Source organism: Ceratosolen solmsi, unplaced genomic scaffold (assembly GCF_000503995.2).
Source record: "Ceratosolen solmsi marchali unplaced genomic scaffold, CerSol_1.0 scaffold47, whole genome shotgun sequence".
In the NCBI taxonomy this organism is placed as follows: Eukaryota; Metazoa; Arthropoda; class Insecta; order Hymenoptera; family Agaonidae; genus Ceratosolen; species Ceratosolen solmsi.
In genome coordinates, this window is record NW_011948419.1 from 6,588,960 (window position 1) to 6,612,543 (window position 23,584).

The window sequence follows — 23,584 nt, forward strand, 5'->3', positions numbered from 1 at the left end:
GTGGAAAAAAATAACTATGAAATTATTTGTCGAGTCCAAAGCTCCTCCTCTTGTTAACTTTTCCGTGGTATGTGGTATCAAAGCTTCGTTGAAGCATATTTTTATTGAATGTTGTTCCTTAGAAATGATCTTATAAGAACATGTATTATATATGTACTTCATTACTGTTGGTAAAAGATAAATATTAGACATTTTATAAATGTTTTATTATGTAAACATGACTTATCTCTTTAACCGAAAATTTTCAATTACATTAGTTTTGTATCCAATAAATTTTGAAAATTTTGTTCCTTATCTGTTTTCTAACAGTTATAGGACACAGATTTTACAGATTTAAATTTGAAAATTTTAAATTAAAGTTTTAATAATATATTTGCCATTGTCATTGCTTTGCCCTCCTTCAAAGAATCAATTGTGATCGCATAAGTATAACTAGCATGTATTTTAACTAGTCTCTATTAAAAATGTTCATATACCATATCAAAGTATTAGAAAAATAAATTATATAGAATAAGCGATGACATCTAACTTTGATACATTATTTTTCTATTATATTTTATTATTCACCATTTCTGAATTTCATTGAGGTTTGATATTTTAATTTCATTACAGTTTATATACATTTGTGTACAATTATAAATTATTGAGACATAAATAAATAATTATCATTGAAAATTAAAAATATTATAATTATATATTCTATCTATTTATATCTAATTAAATAATTCGCATTGGATTTTGATTACTTTTTCAAGTCATATTATATATAAATTTATAATTATTTATAATAATTATATATAAAGACAATTTTTAATGTGACTTTAAAACATTGAAATTAAGATATTTTAAAATAATTCTGGTGATTTAATTAATTTTTTCTTTTTCCTTTTCAGACTCATTCCAGGCTCTTATTCAATACACTGATATGCTTTCAGCACAAACTGCAAAATTTGTAAGTATTCGTTTAATAATTTGCAATTATAACAGATTTGATATTATGCATATTTTTGTTAAATATATTTTTGGTAAATGTATTTATAACTATTATATAAGCTATTATATTAAGCATGATCATTTTTATGCCATAATGAATAATTTATGAAAATTTTGTGTTTTTAAATTCTTCAATTACTATTTTGAGAATGAAATAGCAATGACAAGTGTCTTTTAAATATAATTAGAATTTTGTTTAATGAATTTGTGTTATACACTCATAAATAATTAAAATATATTTGAAATTACAATAGTTTTAAAATACCGCAGTAAAATACAGTATTAAATTTGTCAATATGGCAATTAATATTTTATAGCTTTTTTCAAGTAATAAGCTACTGTATAGGGGCAATAAATTTATTATCCATTGATTATAAAAGACGTTTAGAAACAAAGTAATTATTTCTAATAGTATATCAATGTTAAGAATCTTCCTATTTAATTCATATTTTTATTGCATAAAATTTAGGTTTTATTTTTACGTACAACGTAATTTATTCAGAAAAATTTACAATGTATGCAGAATGAGAAAAAATTAATTTGTTTCAAATTTAGAGAGATTCACTCAAGTGAGTTTCTTTAATCATAACTTGTTAATTATCCTATTGAAAATCAGGCGATCTCATGAAGCAGCTAATATGTTCATTCCTTCTGGTGAATTAATTAAATCTGGTATGAAAATTAGGCAATAATTGGATTGTTATTGATGGACCGTCAACTACTTTTAATTTCTTAACTTACTTTTTTTTCATTTACAAAAATATTCATAAATATATTTATTACACTACCAGATAATTATAAACTTTGCAATCTAAAAAATTCACTTACTAATACAGGTGGGACATTTTGACTTGCATTTAGGCCATCTACAATAGACATACAAAACAAAATGTAAAATTTATGCTGAAACAGTATTAATGAAATAATATTTCACTATTCTTATATAAAAGGACTAAAATATTTTCTATTAATATTATGATAAATTTTAAAAGTTCCATTATTTCAGGCTTTTGTGAAAACCTTTTTCAACTTTTATAGTATTTCAAAACTCTTATTTTGTATACAGAAAATAAGTTTTATTAACATTTTTGTGACTTGTCGTATATATAATAATAAAATAATGGAATGCAAAACACTTTAAATTGTTTAAATAGATATTTTACTGTAGTGTCTTACAACTTTCCTTTTATACCAGGGATAATATAAATAAACTTGGGTCGCAATAAGCCCCGTCTTTTGTCGTATGTGTGACTGTTACTTTGCTTTTTATAGGTCAATATCCATATTACCTAAATTTATCTATTCGACTCTCCGTTCAATCTTTTTATAACTTAATGCACTTATATCATTGACGTTTTTTTTTTTTTTTATTTAAGAAGCCGAAAGTCTTGACACTAACCTGTACAAAACTAATTGATTTCTCTTCTATTTCTAAATATTCAAAATACTGTCTAGCTAATAAAATCATATTCGGGCTTCGCCTAACTTATTCTCCTGAATGAGATTGTTCTCTCTAGTCTCGCTTCGTTATTTCTCTTTCCTCTTAGTATACTTTGCCTTATTTCGGCTATTTAGCGGCGTTTTGTTTTGATTTTGTTTTCGTTCTTCTCGGGAAGTCGATGAGATCGCGGCCACGTTGTTATAACTAGGCGCCTTTGTACTTAATTTCTTAGCGGCAAGCCTTCATTGGCGGAGACGAGATTCGTGCACTCGTCAGTTTCATATTCGCGAATATTGCTAATGAGGTTCTTAGATGTACCCAGATATTGCTTTGTTATATGGATTAACTAATTACTTGAAAAAAATTCGTATAATTATAATAATGTTACGCTTAGACGCGTGCGTATTTTCCTATGTAAGGTGATTTATTGTGATTTATTAGTTATGATAGCACGCAAAATGAATAATTTTACTACCTTGAAAGTTATGCCTAAGTAAGAAAAAAAACTTTCACGTTTATTATAAATTAAGAAATTAAATATATATTTTTATTAGGTGAAATGAAGGATTCATGTATAATAATAGTTGGATGCCTATAATAAAAATCTAAATATTGTATCTATAAAAGTATAATACACTATCGTGTCTGTAAATACTACATCAAAGAATAATGAAAGCAACCATTTATCTTATTTGCTTACAAACAAAATTTGACTGTTACTCTCGATTTTCATGATTATACTTTTTGATTAAAAAGAAACGCCAAAATCTATAAATCGTTTAAATAAGAAGTCCGTATGAATGTTTTATCATTATTTTGTACCGTGCTATTTTCAAGCTACTTAGTTGCATGGTTATTGCACCTCACTGAGAGATTTATGTGCTTGCAAATTGCGAGTAACGAACTTATTTGTTAGCACAAGTCTTGCTTTGTTGATCTACTTAATTAATGACTTTAAACATTTAGCTCTTGGGTTCTTTAAAAAGAATTTAACTTTCATGATCTACTTTTGAATGAAAGTACAGTTAATCTAACTATGTAATTTTATACATGGCTGTATATTTTTTTTTTATTTTTTTTTTTTTTAATCATAACTTTCATTTGGCAAACTTTAAAACATTGAAAGAGATAATATTAACTTCAAAACTAAAAAATGTTTTTGAAAAGCATAATAAGAAATCAATTCGATTAATTTTGTATTTGTAGATGTTAAAAACTGTATAAATTTATTATCATTAATAATATATTTTATATAAAAACCTTTTTAAAACAATTATATAATCTATAATTTTATGAATAATACAAAATATTTCAATATGATTTATCTTGAAAGTTTAATTTATCTTTTTTACAATTAAACTTTCTTAAATTTAGTTACCACATTGACTTTTCATCATATTAAAACATTTTTTTTCTATGTATTTAATAAATTAGAAATATATTTATAATAATTTAATAAAACAATTATAATATTGTTTTTTTTTTTTACGAAATATGTATTTCACGAAATATACTATAATAGAGGTTCAGGCAGGTACATTCGTATATTTCACGAAAAAGTGCAATCCACAAATTTTACTGATGTAATAAGTTAAGAATTTGTGCAGTTTTTTTAGTACTGTGGTCATTAACATAGTCAAAATTTAGGAATGTAAAAATTTAGGACTGCGAAAGCATCAATTTTTTTTTTTGGATAAATCTACGTTATAATCATCTATACTGTTCGTTAATATCTAAAGAGAATTACAAAATCGATCCAGTAATCAGTGGCAACAGATGCTATTGCTCTGGAAATTTCTCTATATACACATCCGTTATCGTATAATATTCGTGCACTCAGCTTTTGTTGTGCTTCTATCTCATGCAGATAGCTTGGGCATGTAATACTTTGATTACTCGAACTTCATGCGCGTTTGATTCGCTTCATTAAATATGAAGATTCATTATGTTGTTTCGATATAAAATCTAGCGATATGATAACCTGGTTCATTCCATGGCAAATGCGTAGTTGCTTATAATCAAGCACATCACGTATTGTTGTGCGGCATATGTCATTCACGTTCGTTACTCCTTCTTCAATAGCGTAATACGGACTTCTGAATATTAATGCTTAAATATGATTGCTATGGGAATTAAAGCTTCTTTGTCTTGAAAATTTCACTTGAAAAAAGTTATTTTTACTTTCATAATTATATTCCTAATTAATAGATTATTATCAATTATATTTTAAAATTAATATTTAAAATTAATTAATATTAATATAACGTTTTAGTGTACTAACACTATAAAATTTTTTACATTATACAAAAGTATACCCGTTTTAACTTTTATAATTAGATTTCAATTTTATTTATAAGAGACATTTTTTTTTTGGTCATAAGAATGTATTTATTTTATTTGAAATATTATTTTTAAAGTAGTATGTAAAATCCATACATTTCTGATTTATAACTTTCGAAAATATATTTTTATCTAATTGCAAATTCTCTATATGTTGTTGTCCACATTACAGTATTATGATCCACTTTAGCATATTTCTCCGTATTTATTCACAGAATTATCAATAATTGTTATTTAGTGTGTTTGTATTTGTATCTGGCTGTACCAGCGAGCGCGCGCGCTCACCTGAAATACCTTTGTAAAGTCTATAACGCGATAAGAATGGGAGAAATGTAAAAGAAATTAAATTTTTTTTATCTCTATCACATATTTGTATGGTAATTTAGTGATTTGAGAGAATTCCAATTTTTCCTTTTTATTTTATTTTAATTTTTTTATTACTGTTACTCACACCGGTGTAATAATTTTTTTTTTTTAATTTAAAAGACTCTAAACATCTAAAGATCTAAACATCCTTGGAACTTCTTTTCTGTTTATTACCTTTTTTTGTCATAATGTAAATTTAATATATGCTAATATAACCATTGAAAAGAAATTCGGTCTTGCGCGGCATTAGTTGATTAAAATATTTAGTCGTAAATGAAGGTTTTATCTACTGATGGTAGTTATAAGCTAATTTCAGAGAAGTTATTACATATATAAAGCTTTTCAGGCTTGGTCCGTATAGTAGGTGCCAAACAATGAAATTCATCAGTTGAAGGCAAGCATGAGGGTAGGTAGACACATAGCTGCGGCCCTTGTAACCTCCTCTTACCTATATTTTGAGTGTGGATGCGTATGTATTTACTTACGCATAACGTAACGAAAGGGTGCACAAGTCAAACATGCCAGAGCTCTTCAGTTGGCCATGTGCTAGTATACGTGGGTTGCGAGTTTCACATTGTCGAGAGTAGTTGGATAGCTGACAGTTTCTCGAGTGCGTATATGGCTATATTATATCCTATGATGTTCCAATAACATTATATTTATTCCTTCAATTTAGAAACTATATCAATTTTCCGAATAGAATCCATACATTTTTTTATAAAATTTTGTTGATTGACTATATGAAACTATTAAAAGTGTGAATACATTACCAATGAATATACGATAAAAAAAAATACGGATTTTTATTTCTTTCAATAAATTCAGCAGAAGTTTTATGCCGAAAAGGAATCTTTGTTAATTACTAATTCGAGCTTGCTCAAAATTAGCACAAAGCATCCATATTTTTTCTTCCCTTTAATTAAATTCTGAAAAATATTTATTGAAAAAAGTAACGATGTTTTTTTTTTTTTTTTTTTTTTAAAGGAAAGTCTTTTTTGATTATAAAATATTTATAAATTATGTAGATTAAACATTAAATTAAAAGGACAAACTTCTAGTTTTTAGTAATTTGCATAAAGTACGAAAAAGCAAGATAGGGCCTAGGATTTTGTGAAATTTTTTAAAAACTATATGAGCATTGTAAGAGTTTGCTAATGGATTATTATCTAAATCCAAAGGACCCCAACGGCGGTAGTAGCAGCAGCAGCATCGTGAACAATGTTTTTAGCATCTCGTCGCGAATGCACGTAGCTCGTAAATGCTCTTCGGAATTTATTTACACCTTGATATCTCACTTACATTCGCACGCTCGTACTTTTCTGTATAAGCAAAGATGATAAATCACCTGACTTCTTACTTAATGTACAAAATCATACTATTTATTGACCAATGTGCAATGAAAGCTTGAGAAATTTTATAATCTGCATACTTTATTTGTTAACTGTAATGATAAATAATAAAGACAATCACAACAATAACTACTACTACTAGTACTATTACTAATACTACTACTCTGCTAATATAGTAATAACATGATAATAGTAATAGTCATAATATGAAGAAGAAAAAGAATAAGTACGATAATTATCTTTAACATTTATACAATTATAAATAGGCATTAAATGCATAGAAACCATAGTCATTCGGTTCCTATACATTACTAAACTTACTTCTAAACTATTAATAGCTTAATATTAATTTTATACGTCAGTTTTACTTGAATAACGAGTAAATTTATGATTTTAGCAAGTAAAAAATTGTGCTAACCGAGGTTGCGTTAATTTAAGACTTCATCTTAAGTTCTCTATTGGAATACTTGAAACATTTTCGACGTCTAGGCGAACGTGCCTACGATTCTTAATCATTTAACGTTACAACGTGAAAATCATTGACAATCTGTTCAAATGAAAATAACAATTAATTAATGTTACAGAACCTCGACGGCCAAAACATCTACAACTCGTGCTGCACCCTGCGCATTGATTACAGTAAAATGCAGAATCTAAACGTGAAGTTCAATAACGACAAGTCGCGGGACTATACGAATCCGACCCTGCCGACAGGTGACGCCAACCTCGACGCGGCGTCCCTCGCACTGGGAGGTGAGTTGCTGCCGCAGCTGCTTCTTGGGGCTGCTGGTTCCCAGCCACGTGCCAGACTGCCCGGTGAGTGTCTCGTTTTCGTCCGAATTGTCAAAATGAGAAACTCACGTACCGCAGACCTTTATCGAACATAGCTTTGTCGCGTAGACAGCTGCGTCGTTATCGCCTGTGCCTACGTCTGCGTACGTGTGCGCGTGCGTTTTATTATTTGTGTAGTGTGTCGTAAGTAATATGCTTGTTCCAAAATCTCATCTGACGTCAGCGCATGTTACGAGCTTCACTGATTAGTCGTTATTTATTAATGACTTGGCAGCTCGAATCTTAATTCCACGATTCGCCTCTCGACCAATTATGCCGTTTATAAAGCAGTATTTATGTGTGAACGTGTGAATGTGAGTCAAAATTTTCAAGAAGGTTTTCTCTTTTAATCGCAAGTACTCTCGACATTATTACATTGAACTTACCGACTCAATAATGCGTTCGGCGTAAATTAAAATATATTTTTAATCGATCGGTTAATAGATAATTCGTAATTAATCAGCAAATAGACACTTTTAGCGGATAAGCTTTCAAAAAAAATCGATCTATTTACTTTTTACGATTACCTCTGGGCCCATCTAAACAATAACGATATTTAATTTCATTATCAGACTCCGTAATTTCAAGACTTTGGGCACTTTTCTTTCATCACTAAGGTAAAATTCTCTCTGACTTTTCATGTACCTCATAGAGACACAGTATTTATAGCTTGACACTTCATTATTATTATCGACCGCCCGATGCTCCATCGAGTGCTTATTAATTTATTTACGCTCCAAAGAGCTTAGAAACTCTTGCTTAATCATTAAACATCAGATGCACCAAGAATAGTACTCGAAAACGAGTGCGTTAGAAGTATGAGCCAAGCAATTATATAGATAGCTCAGTGATCCCAAATTTATCATCATTTATAATTGAGTGAACATCGTCATTTGATCGATGATAATAAATAATAAAAATTAGAATAGTGACATGACAATTGGACATTGAGTTCAATTTAAATAGCACTAATAGGCACTAGAAGACTTGGTGATAAAACGCTCGATCGAGTCCCGATATAAAGGTGCTCGAAAAGCAACCGAGAGAAAACAAACAAATGCCAATTGTTGAGATGTAAGCTCGTGATCGATATCCCTTGTCGAGTACAGAAGGGACGAAGGAAGGAGACAATTTTAATAATGCGGGTGAATTTTCTGAAGTAGAGTCCATTGCAGGCGCACCGAGCGTCTTGACCTCGCCATTCGCTGCGATGCACGGATTGCCCTCACCGCTCACCGGACCTTACAACGGTGTACCTCCAGCTGGTGGATTGGCCGGGTTGGGCAGCTTCAATCTGGGTGCTGGTGCCTTAGGTGTGCGGGTCTCCGGAAGTCCTCAGCAATCCTGTGTGCTGCTTATCAGCAATCTTAATGAAGAGGTCAGTGTTGTACACATCTGTTAACGTACATTTTAATTAGTTCTATCCTTCTGTCTTTTGTTTCTAGGTTTCTCTCTTTTTTTTTAAATGTTTTTTTATGTATAGTTTTGTCTATTATTACTAATTTTTTATTTTACGCTGCTTTTTGTTGTAATAGCAACTGTAAGAAAGTGTCGTGTATAATCAGCTCAGCGTGCGTATGCATAGTTCTTTAAATCTCACCGCTTACCGATATTTCCATATTTTACAGTTTACTAGATGAATAATAACTACTGTTTCTATTATTATTTATCGTCCGTTAAACGATATTTCTAAATAAGCTTGCATTAAATATCGATTCGTGCATATTTAAAATAAATAACTTATTCATTGTTTTTCTATTAAGGGGATAAGCGATTACGCTCATCTAAATTATTATAAAGTGACAATTACAATTTTTGTTAAAATTTGTGTGCCTACTTATAATAAATAAATAATTTGTATCAATCGCATAATAATTTTACTTACAAAATTTGTTAATTATTATCACAAAATCGTTGTACTATATAAAGTCCGAATATACCAGTGCAAAGTAAAATGGGCGTTCTTTACATTTTTAGTCCAAGCCGTATATAACTTTACCACAACTTAAATATTAATGCATATGTATAAATAGAATATAAATTCTATGTATAAATGTAGTTTAATTCGAAAGTACGCAACATCGTTTAAATACAAAATATATTATAAATATTCATTTATTCATAAAGGTATTTTTATAATTTTTTATTATTATTTTTAGTATTCTCCAATACAATAATATTAAGCGTCATAAATATTTATAACGTATTTGAATGATTCTCAACATTTTGATATAAAACGAAATACGTTGTTTAAGCAAGGTAGGTAATCTTTATTTTTATCCCATATTTAATTTAATTTATCGATGAAAACAAATACAAGAATAAGTATACAATATTCCATATTAATATAATTAAGAAAAATTTTTCGAGGTATCATTAGAATATATAGTGCTTAAAAATGACACTTACATACTGTAGTTCTAGTTATTGGAATGATCTTGTAATCTACTTATTACTTCTGATATTATAAATACTTATAATAATTAATGATTAAAGTACGTTACCATAAATTCATAAATATTTTGAATTATTAATAGATTATGTATGTATATGTATATATTATATATTTAGACACCTGCATGCATGCATACATACATACATGCGCGCGTGTGTGTTGTGTGTGTGTGCGCGCGCGCGCGCGTGCGTGCGTGCGTGCGTGCGTGTGCATATGTATATGTTATATATAAGCAAGTAGAAATATAACATGCAAAGCTTGTACTTACTTATTGTTTAAGGTTTTGTTAATGAACAGTTATGTGAACGCAGTCTTATTATAACTTTTTTTATTTATATTCTTAAGTAACAATAATATAGCAGCAAACTTATTTCAAATACGCTTTTATAAAATGACATACATTATTTTGTAAGATAATAGCGTTTAAATTTCATTTGCTAGTCTTTCTGATATCTAGTGCTACGTAGTTGACTATTGCAGTCTTTCAAATTAAGTCTCTTTATTAAAAGTAATATTTTTTATACTAAAAATATTTACTATTATGTAGATGTAATGTTAAATAAAGGTTTCGAAAATTTTACTTTTATTAGTAACGCGTACTAATAAAGAGACATTACTCTATAAAAGATGTTAAAATAAAAATATAGAATGTAAATTGTACTGCTCTAATATTCACGCAACGAGATTGAATTTTTTCTTATTCAGTAGAGTTTTCACAATAAATCCAAAGAGTAAGTAAAAATTAAAGATCAATTTTGTACGCACAATGTCAAATGAATTATAACATAGTGAAAGGTAATTCTCGTGGTCATTGAGCACTACAATTTCCAATCTTTCCTGGTATATTTTCACTTCATAGATTTTAAAGTATCTACGATGCATATGCGTCTTTTTTCTATTGACACCGAACTACTACTTTCCTAATCCTCAGCCTTCATCTACAATTATTATATACATTAAAAATATGAAATTTAATCACTCCTGAGTCACTCTAAGATCTTTCCTAATTACCTCAAATATTCCGTAGCACGCGGCACAAAAGCGTATACAGCCGTTCAATTATATACATATTGTTTATTATACTTATCCATGAGGCGCCTTCGATCTGACTTTTCATACATTGGTACACGGGGTCTCAATTTAATGGAATGCTCTCCGAATCTTTATTTAATTATTAATAGTACTTGTTTAACTCATTGTTTATAATATAATACTTTAACTACTTCTATGTTGCTTTCTTGATCTATTTTTTCATTAATTGAATATATATGTTATGTCGAGGACGCCTCAGGAATCCGCGAATCGACGTTTTCACACTTTGCAGCTGTAACTTATCACTACTGTACTATAACTGTGTGTACTACTGTCGTTTTTTAAGCTGAGCGCACAAGCTTCGCCATCTCCATTCTCGCGTATCTTTTTCTGTGATTTATTGTCTTATATTTTTTTTTCTTATACTTACTGTACTAATTCAATTGAACATAAAAAAATTTCAATGTAGTGATCAATTAAATAAGCTAAATATGGAGAAAAAAACTAAATCTAGTTGGTGGTTTCGCTTTGAAATATTAAACACACAATTAAAACTGCAGTTTTCAAAGACATTTTAAACGGTTAAATAAATTGAAAATTAATCAATATCGTGATAAAGAAAAAAATTAATTTATTTGTAGTCTTAAAATAGTATTACCTTATAAAAGTGTATTTTTGTACATTAATTATATGCATTACGCATACAGTTTCAATATACCTGGAAAAAATACAATTTACATAGTTCGACAGACGCAAGAATAAATATGACTAAAATACTTGTGTCGATTATTATTTTTATAATCTATCAAATTTACACCAACATTTATAATTTTTACGTGTCAACATTTTTCGAACATTCATGCTTTTTATGCCATTCATCTAATAGGCATAAATAATATTCCAACAATAATTTAGACGTTAAGCTGATAGACGTCACGAATTTTTTTGTAATTTTTTTGTTTTTTAACCCTAGTTTAAAGAGAAAGTAATACGTTTAATTTTTGTACGCAAACTATATTTGTTTATTTTATAATTAATTTATTGATCAAATAAGCAACTTAGAATTAATGCAATTTTCATTACTTTAATATTCATCATAAATTTTGTAAACAAGAATTATTTTTTATTAATACTTTATAATTTATACAAAAAATTCGAAGGCATTAGTTTATTGGATGTATATCTCTAGAGTGAAGAAAAGCTCTTATTTGAAAATTGTCATTTAAGAAATAAAATAAAGTTTTACACTTCAAATGTGAAAAATGATTAATGTTAATAAGTAGCTCCATCAAATATAAGTAAGATTTGATAATAGAATTTTTCTATTTTTAATTTAATTGATCAATAAAATATCAAGGATTAGTTAATTGATACTCACGTATTTATTTTATGAGAAGAAAAGAATGGGTATAAGTTTTTTTTAATAAAAACAAACCATTCTTGTATTACTATTGCTTCTACATTTTATCTAAATTGATTTTCTGTATATAGTTTACGCTTTTTTTCATGTTTTTTTTTTTCAAAGTAAATAAATAAAAATGCGAATCTTGTGCGTATCTATACTATTACATTATATCCTATTACTCGCTGACTATTGACTGAACTCTGTCTGTTCTCTGTGTAGATGGTCACGCCTGACGCTCTCTTTACCCTGTTTGGTACGTCTCCACATTTATATTATTACTTATATTACATTATTAATTATTATATTTACGCTTACACTCAAACACACCATCAAATATGAGCAAAAAAAAAATATTTTGCCTAGATTTATAAATTTATTTATTTGTTTATATTATTATACCGTTTATACTTTTCTCACTAATAATTTTGAAATAAAACAATGTCCTGATTTTAGTATCATTATTTTATTTAATGTTTAAATACTAATAGCTATAATTTTCAATATATTGTTTAGTTTTAAATTTAACAACATATATCATAATACACAATCACGCTCAATCAGTATCTTTCAAAGTATTCATCTTTTCAACTTCTGTAATTTTTATATGAGTTATCTATAGCCTTTTTATTTATTTTAAATCTTCATACTTCCGTTTCACTAATTTTATGTTAAGATTTTTTCATTTTTTTCGTAAATACTTCAACCCATTTTTAACATATTATTCTATTTCATAGTTGCATCGTAATATCATTGCTATTATACGAAACATTTTAGTAATATTTCACGTAATTTTCTACCGATCTTAATACATGTGTCATTACACCTCATATCATATTTTTCTATACTTTTCTCTATATATCCAAGTATCTTTCTGAATTATTCATTAAATACATGAATATTATGAATTTCAAATACCTATCATACCATGTAAAAGCTTTCGCTTAATATACGTAAGTCTAATAGGAATTCAATTTCACGAACTGTTTCGCTCGAAGATTTTTTAAAATTATATTTTAATTTATGAAACAATTTACTTATAATTTATTATTACACCCTATTACTTTTAATTTTAATTAGTTAACATTATATCAATTGCTTATTAATTAGTCATTTTTATTGTAGTATTGATATGAATATAGTATTAACCTTTTATCGGAGGCAGTACACAATATATGTTAGCTGCGTCCTTGCAAAATGTAATTGATTGCACAAAACTTAACTATTAGAAGATATAGATAGTAATAATTTTATGCTGCAATCAATAAATGGTTAATAGTAAATAAAATTAAGTATAAAACAAGAATAAAAGAGTAAAATAAATGAAATATTTATTTAATCGGCAATTATTATTGTTGATGTTCTATTTGACGAATTAAAATGTATAGTCTTTTTTTTTCTTATAAAAATCCATAAAGCGAACGGTTCTTGCATGTATTAAATATAGAGAAAAATTTTAATTCAATTGCACCCTGAATCTTAAAAAGTCAGATTTCAGTATACCCCTATGATCGTTAGTTTAAAAAAAAATTATGTGTGTATGGACGTACCTTTAAGCACGATTGTCTAATTTATAATTTTTGCCTATAGGCGTATATGGGGATGTACAACGTGTGAAGATTCTCTATAATAAGAAGGATTCGGCATTAGTCCAGTTAGCCGAATCACATCAAGCTCATTTAGGTAAGCATTTTAGTATTTGTTGGATTTCGTAAGTTATCTCTTCATACACTTCTAATTCGTTCGAATAATTGTATTCAAATTATCAATACTATTATCATTTTATTACGTACTTAAATTGAATAATTATTCAATAATATTATTAACAATCACTTAGAATAGTCCAAATGTATTGTAAAATTATTTCTTACACTAATTATGCCGAAATTAATAATATATTAATATTATATTAATATTAATAAGATATTAATATTTCGGGAATTAGTGTATATCATTACGAATATATTTCCCACCTTACATTGAAACTAGCACAACTTGTTTATATGAAAATTAAATCCGATACCGTAAATGTATAACTATAAAATATTTTGTATTATTTATATGTTATATGTTTTTTTTTATTTCTCGAATAAATGATAAAATAAAGAAATTACAGAATAATAGTATCTTTAATTATTAACATCGTTGTATGATAATCGTTCGAATGCTTCGATCATATTCTAACTCAACGATGTTTGATATAACGATGTTTGAAAAGAAAAATGTAGGTAAATTATAGTAATAAATAATATTTTTATCATCATCGTCGTCATCATCATCATCATCATCATCCGAAAGAGCCTAAATATTATTAAATCCAGAAATTATAGCATATTGAAATAAATAATTCAATAAATTGCTTGAAATAAAGTAATAACCTCCTTGGTTGTACAGCAATGACCCATATGGACAAACTGAAAGTATTTGGAAAAGCAATTAGAGTGACGCTGAGCAAGCACCAGACTGTTCAGTTGCCGCGTGATGGCCAACCGGACGCCGGTTTGACCAAGGACTACACCAACAGCCCACTTCATCGCTTTAAAAAGCCTGGCTCTAAGAATTATCAGAACATTTATCCACCAAGCGCAACTCTGCATTTATCAAACATTCCGTGAGTAATTATTTTTATTATTATTACATTTTATCTCTATGCCAATAAATAAATTATTCAACATTTATCTCATTCGTTATTAAATACTTTTCATATTAATAGTGCCGTTTATTACTTGTTATATATATGCATGCTGTTTAATGTATATTTTCAATTATATAGTACGTATTTTTATATTATACAAAATAATATACAAATAATATACAAAATTCTTTGTATATTATATTCATATCGATGAATAGTGTTAAAGTATCATTGTTCTTTTATTATATATTATATAATTATCTATTTAAACGAAAATAATCTATAATTTAATTTATTAATAGAGCTACGGTATCTGAAGATGAGATTAAGGAAGCCTTTACGAAAAATAGTTTCACAGTCAAGGCATTTAAATTTTTCCCTAAGGATCGAAAGATGGCGCTCATTCAGATGCCTAGTATGGATGAAGCTGTATCAGCTCTAATTGTAAGTTAAAAAAAAATAATGCAATTTTTGTAATGTATATTGTTGTATGTATGATGTTGTTTAACTTGGAACTTTAGATTGTATGTTCATTAATTATTAATTTACGAATTATATTCTTAACTGTCTCTAAACTCTTTTAATTTTGTTAATTTTTTTATATGGATTTCTTACGTTTTTTTTTTTTTTTTTTTTTTTTTTTATAGAAAATGCATAACTACCAGCTGAGCGAGTCAAATCACCTGCGAGTGTCTTTCTCTAAAAGCAACATCTAACAAGACAGACCAGCGTACGAGCCTCAGCAATGGTTCCAGCCCTACACCCTCGTTCACTATTGGTACCCCAGTGCCGTACTGCATGATTGAAATGAGAATAAAAGATTGACCTCATTTCGTTTGACTCGATAATGACGTACACATAAATTGCATGTATCAACTCGGCTGCCAAAATGTTAATCGTCACGAGATAAACGACTTACATACGACTAAAGTTTTTAGCGAAGTGAGACCAAAACAAAAGTACACACTGATATTAAGGCATCATTGCTGCTGTCAAGATGTCTGCAGTCTTACATCTTCGTAATATTTTGTCGTGTGCACACGGTGCGTGGGATTATGAAAAATATTTTTGTGATTGTGGGGTAGACCATAAGGGCTGGGAGTTGCGAGTGACATAATGACGACATTTAGGCTTCTGCAACCATAACCCAGAAAATAATAAAAAGCACCGACACATCGTTCCTAGCTGCGAATATTTTCATCCATTTTAAAGTTAAACAAATGAAACAAAACAGAAGCCAAAACAGTCGTCTGCTCTCGTTCCAAGAAAAACTCACCCAATGTACGCTGTTCTTTTTTTCGCTAGAATCATAAAAGTTAAAATAATACAAAGCATGTTAAAAAAATACAGAAAATTTTTGAAAAGATCTAACTAATAATACAAGAAACGAGACATAAAACAAAGGCGGACGTGATTGTAGCGAGACGATGCGGAAAGGGGCTTCGACTGACGGTCCTCATTCATGTACAGACTTTAAACATATAAACATACAAACAAAAAAAGCAAAATACAAATCCTAAGATATATTATATATATTTTACAAACGTGACACGCTGGCTACTCGATGAAACGAGACTTACTCGTACGTACGTCTTCTAGATTTTCGTTCGAGGCCGGTAATGGCACTACACTGATGCATAGTAGGAGTTAAGGGTTTTTAAAATTATCTTGATACAGGTAAAATAAAAAATATGAAAGAGAGACAGTAAAAATTCTTATAAGAACGAAGAGTAACGAGCGCTCGACGTTAGCGTATTAAATAATATAGAAAATCCGAAGTATAATGGCCGGAGCGAAGACTTATTCGTTAATTCAAATAAATAATCGTCGCGTGCTCGTCGCTTCTTTCATTTATTTACGAGGTGAGCACTTAACACATAAGAAAACTTTAGCCTTTAAGAAATAATGATGGAAGATGAAAAAAAAGCCAATGTCACGAGACCCTTTGCAGCTCGTGCGAAGTGCTACTTGTGCACGTTTTCTTCGCTGCGTTGCGATGTGCTTCGGATTTTCAATAATTACGGGTCATCGAATGAGTTGGTGGATTACCGACATGATTTTTCATGTCGGTCATAAAGCATTGTTGTTCGAATTTCATTAATCTTACCAGTAATTGAGATGTACATTCATGGTGCACTTTTTTCTTTATTAAATTTTAATATTTATAAGAATTGATTTATATACAAGGTACAGTATTCTTGAATAAACGGCTGTTTTTTCATATATCTCGATTACTGGAAGAACGAAGATAATTAATACAATGACGATCCGTTACTATGTCGTACATATGTTGAGGGTGTTGATTCTTTTTAATATAATTATTAATAACTCTTCGGTTTCAACGATAAGTATTACAAGACACGCACATTAAGTATAATATGTCGAGGTGCGCACATTTTAACACTCAAATCACTTGCTACACAACAGAGAACGGACAGAAAGATTTTGAGCAAATGGAACGATGAAATATCAAAGCGAAGAGAAGGGATAATATACGATTTCTTAGTTTAAGTAGTTGCTTAGAGACACATAGACCTTAATCTAAACGTAAATCCTTAGTAAGTATAAGAGGGAGGAGGAGGAAGATGAGGCGTAAACGTTGAACGTTGAACATATCGTACGTTGCGAAGCTTATGTTTACGATTACTTATTGGCTATGTGCTCTTGTAGCATAGCGCGGTTGAGGAAAAAAAATAGATACTTTGGCTTATTTCTATTGACTACTTAAAAAGACGCGTGCGCTTTTACTCGCATATTATATTATTACATACGAAATTGAAATTATAGCAAAGCTTCGCAATTGAATAAATCCTCGAAGAGTGTACTAAACAGAATATCGCTAGATTCCAAAATATCAACTATTATTCGCGAAATATAGTGCGTGGCTATGTTGTAGCCAAAACATAATTTCGAAAAAAAAAACAAGATTCGCGACGGGAAACTCTTTGATTTAGTTCGATCGACACAAAAAGAAAAGAGATAAAAAAAATTAGCACGAACATTGACGCATCAGTGGGAGTCAATTAACTTTTAACGATATATTAGGAAGTGAGATTGTGAGTAAGCATAAATGAGTGAGAATATACTTTGTTAGTTGAATGATTCTAAATAGAGAAATGCATCCACAACATGGAAACGAAGAAAAAAGGGTTTTGCAAGAGTTGATGTTAAAAAAAGAGTATATATAATATTACAATCAAGCGAGTGCCGGCCCACAGGTAAAAAAGTTAAGGATTTGAAAGGGACTAGTTTGTGCCAAAGTAAGCTAAATTTTAAATTTCTGGAAATGGATCATGTTAACCAGAGCATTCTAATACGTCAATCACAATAACTTTCATAATTTTATTCTTCATTCATATCAATTCCTATGAAAATATATTTCTAACATATGCCATTTTTATAAAATATGAATTGAAATCTATAAATTAGTAGATATATAATTTCATATTTCATAGATTATTTTATAAATTTTCCATGAATATTTATATTTTTAAATTATTCACATAAGTTTTCAATAAAAGTATACTTTTTAAACAGCCTTTTTGATACTTTTAATATATGGCTTTTTTCTTTTCTTTTTTTCTAACAAATATCTATATTTTGCAAATATTAAGAACATGAAGTTTTGTGCTCTAAAAGTAGAAATACTCGAGCACAATTTTAATTCAAGAATTCATTTTCGAGTATTTATGATTTGGAATGTAGGATAATTGACCATTATTATATGATAATTGAGCCGGCATAAGCAAAGGGGCCAGTCTTTGCATTCTCTATGATCTGTCTTTCGAATCTCTCTAATAGCGTCGTTAAATACTTATATCATCACGTTGAGCAATTTTTTTTTCTTATTTTTCGGAAAGACTTAGTATTATTTTACTTTAAGAAAGTATTATATTGAAGCATAAGTCTTGTTATTTGACATATTGATACTAAGTTAAGAGGATTAATTTTTTTAGACCACCTCCTTCCTCTTTTTAACTCCAATTATTTTTCACTTTATAAATGACGAATCTTTGTCTGATTTCTCTTAAGCATTAGTATAATCGAGTATTATGTAATCTTTTTTTAATGGGGTGCCCAGTACACGATCATGTGGCATCTAAAATGCGAAACTATTTCCGTAGTTCTTATTCGACCGATAGATATGAAAGCGACAGGACTTCATATTTCTTACAGTTACTTATTCTAACTTTTTATTTTACTTTTTTTCTTTTTTTTACAATCTCGTGAGAAAATATTTCTTTCTTCTAAAATGCCAAATTCTATAAGATGACAAAAATATATTAATAACTCGGATTATTGATCCAGCCACCCGTTAATCTTTCCAATTAAATAATGTTTCTCGAAAAAGGAAATGTAAAAATAACGCCTAAAAAAATATTATTGTGAATTTATTACTGATTAATACAAAATCAACTATTTTTATTTTTAAATTTTAATTCATCATGAAAGATTTTAGATTTTTTTATATAAAAATTTCCTTTATCGATCAACCATTACGAGAAATTACATGGATGGCTTGGAAAACGTATCACATTTAGCTGCGTTGAGGGGGGCCGAGGTGAGAGTTGGGATAGCCAGCGCTTACTAACAGGTGTCATAATGATTCGGACTCCGTTTTTTATTCTAAATTGTGAATTAAATAATCCGTTATTATATTTTTATTTATAGAAACAATATTAACTGTTTTTAGAAATTAATATGAGATCTTTTTGAATACACGAAGTCGGAGTTCGGATCTAGCCACGTAGTAGTCAAAAATGCTTATTCTACAGAGCGTATAAATAAATATTAAAGATTAAAATGAGAATATAGAATATATTATAAAAAAGAATAAAGAGTAAAGAAACATTCATAAGTGGCAGTTTATGCCCTTTCACGTTTATTATACGTATATACATAATTCCCTTATATTTGATATATCGCTGGTTTTACGATAAGGTGTCCAGAAACAAATAATACACGAGTGGTTACATTATGACTATATTTTATTAATAATACGATGAAAGATAATCGATGTATATGGATACAATACATTTTGTAAAATAATGTTTGTTTACTGATTTATAATGTTTCAAATTTTTTTACAATACATGATTAAGCTAAGAAATTAAAAAAAAAATTGCATGTTTAAGTGATTTTATGTGAATACATTACTTTTAAATTAAATAAAAAATCGTTCAACGTATTTGAATTTTTTTAATAATTATGTATGATGGAGAGACCAATATTTTCCTTTTAAAGTCTAATTTTATAACTTTCGATTACAAATTGGCCTAAAATTAATATATTAAGATTGCAGAACAAGAAACAACAAAATACAATTAAGAATTTTGATCGATAAGGATAAACACAGATTTCTCCAATGTAAATTGAAATAGTTATATAAATCATAAACAAGCTTTTATGCATAAAAATTGATACCGCACACAAAGTACATAAAAATGAACGCTGAAGTAAGCTTAAATATTGAAGGTTTGAACTAAAAGTGAAAATAAAAATTTTATACTTCAAAGTTTTTTTTTTCACTTAAATAAACTCTAATTTAGTTTTCTTAAAAGTTGCCTTGAAATGTATTGAATAAGTATTCCTTTAGTCACACAATGATTTTCAATCATTTTAATTTTATCTTCATTGAACATTCTTAATCATGATGATATCTATTGTTTTTGATTGCATAAAAATGTGCTTTTAAGAAAATTATACTTTTTAAAAAACAAGTTCAATCATCAATTTTTACGTTAATGTTATGCAAAAAATTATTTGTATACTATAGAAGGAATTGTAAAATGTGGCGATTTTAAACTGTTTTATTTTATTAAAAGAAAAACGAATGCAGAAGCATTCAAATATGAGAGGACACCTTCGGAAAGCCCGAACCCCCTCTTAGATAACAATAACAAAAAAATAAAAAAAAGAAAATTATGTCGGGATGTGACGATTTATGTAGGTAGACATAGGCAGTAGGTTAAATCGTAGTGATTTAAATGGTGAAACAAGAGAATAAGCGTTTGCATAAGAAACATAATAGCGTCTTCTAGACTTGCAGTAGCTTCTTTTTACACTTTAAAGGTTGATAGAAAAAAAAAATAATAAAATGCTCCAATCATAATATGTACAGTTAAAATGACAATCACTCTCTCTATTGACAATTGACAGCGGAAAAGCTAATAATTATTTCCAAGCTACCACGCACGTATTCTGTCTATTCCAATAAATGCTTTATTTTATTTAAATTCTGATTTATTTGTAAAACATTTTAAAGTATCCATAAACGAATTGTAACTGCGCTTGAGATTTTTTCTAAATGTATTTTCTTGCGGAAATAAAATAGAATGGTAATTGCCTTGATAACTCTAGTAATACCATGCTTTTCGAGCAGTGAACAAAATGAAATATATTAAATAGTGATACATACTGAGTAAACAAGGCTATTATTTTTTCTAATAGAAGCGTAATTAAGCATTTTCAAAGGTCTTACAGCGACTCGTTTTGAAGATGATTGTAACTGAAACATGTCCAGGCCTTTTACAGTACAAAAACAATCTATTATTTCCCAATCATGTGGTTTCCATGCTTCAAGTATTTTACTACCAATTCTATACTTTCCCTTCACTTCCCCTGTCGCCTTTCGAAATTTTATAATTCTATTTTCTCCAACATTTCAATTGCACGGATTAACCGAGATAATAAAAAGAGTTAAATATTTTTAAAAAAATGCGACACCGGTACTGGGCCAGGAATTGCGTTGCAAGTCACAATCAGCTCGGCTCCGGCAAGACAAATCATTTTTTTAAGAAAATCGAAGACAATTGTCAGAGCGAGCGTTTTAAAAGTTAAGCTCCTTATAGTTAGTTGATTAGAGATTAGACAAACATCGGGGATGAATAAAAAAACAAACGGTCGTTTGTAAAGTTGTACGCAGACGATAATATCAAAACTTGTGGTTTTTTATTTAATTTTTATTTTTCTTATATATATATATATATATATATATATATATATTTTTTTTTTTTTTTTTATGAAAAAAGAGTCTGTTATGTAGGACCTTTGTCAATCGACAAGCGGTGTAAGGTGACTAGTTTAGATTTAGGAATGCGTATAGTTTTATGGTAGCGAAAGAAGGGGCCCCAATTTTTTACATTCACACATCTCATCGATTTCTCACAGATACTCGCTTCTGCACCTAACCATACGTCTGAATAGAACTCAAATATAATATATTTATTCTACATTAAGTTGTTAAAATATTTTTTATCAGCACTCATAGTTTTTGAAAAATATTGAAAACTAAAGAAAAATACTTAATATTAATGTAATTAATATATGTATATGTGTGTGTGTGTATATATATATATATATATATATATATATATAAATTCACACACACACTTATTTTGAGATCTATTACAATTCACAAACAACTAAACAACGCCTTGGAGAACGACGATACTACAATTTTCGTTACGTAAATACTACCTACACAACTATTAAAATTAAATAGACGGACTTGACGAAACTTCATAAACAATTTTTATCAATTCCACATAAAAAGTTTTTTGTTCTCGTTCATTTTACTTTACAATCTTTACATATCATTCCAATATTAACAAAATTTAGACGTTATTTAAAAGCATCATTTCAAACTACATTTTTTTTACTTTTGTAACTGTTCTTTTATGATCATATCGCTATCAAAATATGTCGTTTATATACTTTATATGAAGAAGCAACATTCGTTTTGTTATTCAACACAATTTATCGCAATATCGTTGTTTGTTTTTCATTTTAATTGTTAAAAGCAATCGTGTTTAGCCTGTCATTGATACTGTTTATCACTATACTATTATTACCACCACTACTACCACCACCACCACTACTACTCCTACTAATACTACTATTACTGTTACTACTACTATTACTATTACTACTACTATTACTATTACTACTGCTACTGCTGCTGCTGCTGTTACTGTTGCTGCTGTTGCTGCTGTTGCTGCTACTAAACTAATACCAATATTACCAATAATATCGCTACTATACCGCTGTTACTGCTATCGCTACCGCTACTACTTTACTATAATAATTTTCATTTTTGTCATTATTTTATTATTTAAACATTGAATATTAAGTGATCGTCGTTTCTTTATAAGCGAAGCGAAGGCAAGTTCGCCTAAGAGACGAGTCGATGTATATTACTTATGAATTATAATTTTTTCTATATTCATAAGATGAGCTGCTTTAAGTCGTGTGCGCGTCGTCGACTATAATTTTATTTTCTTTTTTCCATGTGCATTGCAAAAAGAAAGTTAAATTAAAAGTGGATAATTATTATGTAAGCCCAATTTAAGATAGCGTTTAGCTTTATGCGCGTGCCTCAATCGACAAAAGGCCCAATATTTCACCATTATACACCATCACCATAAACCCCTTTCTCGCTATGTTTCGCCATGTAGTTTTTACATTTGACATTGTACTCTCAACAACCTATGTAAGCGTTTTTAATTTTTAATTCGTCTATTTACTATTACTGTTATAACTTCTATATTATTGTAGTTGCGTCTACCCTATCTACGATCTATGCTATTTAGATTATCTATTTACTACTTCTACTATGCTATCAGTTTCCATTCTTCTCCTTTCTTCTTCAAATCGCTACGATTACTGTCTATTTACTATTTACTGTTTACTGTTTACTATTCTACTACTATTACTACTATTATTACTACTATTACTATCG

The 23,584-nt window shown here is 28.7% G+C and overlaps 1 protein-coding gene across 4 annotated transcripts in view; it reads left to right on the forward strand.

Annotated features, from left to right (window-relative positions):
- Nucleotides 1-16,786, forward strand: part of heph (polypyrimidine tract-binding protein 1 heph) — a 272,954-nt gene extending 256,168 nt beyond the window's left edge. For 2 of the 4 annotated variants that reach the window (XM_011497567.1, XM_011497569.1), the window contains 8 exons: nucleotides 894-952; nucleotides 7,074-7,305; nucleotides 8,484-8,698; nucleotides 12,432-12,465; nucleotides 13,800-13,892; nucleotides 14,604-14,820; nucleotides 15,147-15,288; nucleotides 15,492-16,786. In XM_011497567.1, the coding sequence (XP_011495869.1) occupies nucleotides 894-952; nucleotides 7,074-7,305; nucleotides 8,484-8,698; nucleotides 12,432-12,465; nucleotides 13,800-13,892; nucleotides 14,604-14,820; nucleotides 15,147-15,288; nucleotides 15,492-15,560 (1,061 nt within the window). In that variant the 3' untranslated portion in view covers nucleotides 15,561-16,786. The remainder of the gene's footprint in view (nucleotides 1-893; nucleotides 953-7,073; nucleotides 7,306-8,483; nucleotides 8,699-12,431; nucleotides 12,466-13,799; nucleotides 13,893-14,603; nucleotides 14,821-15,146; nucleotides 15,289-15,491) is intronic. The other 2 variants (XM_011497568.1, XM_011497570.1) reach the window with 2 other exon arrangements.
- Nucleotides 16,787-23,584: the final 6,798 nt, after the last annotated feature.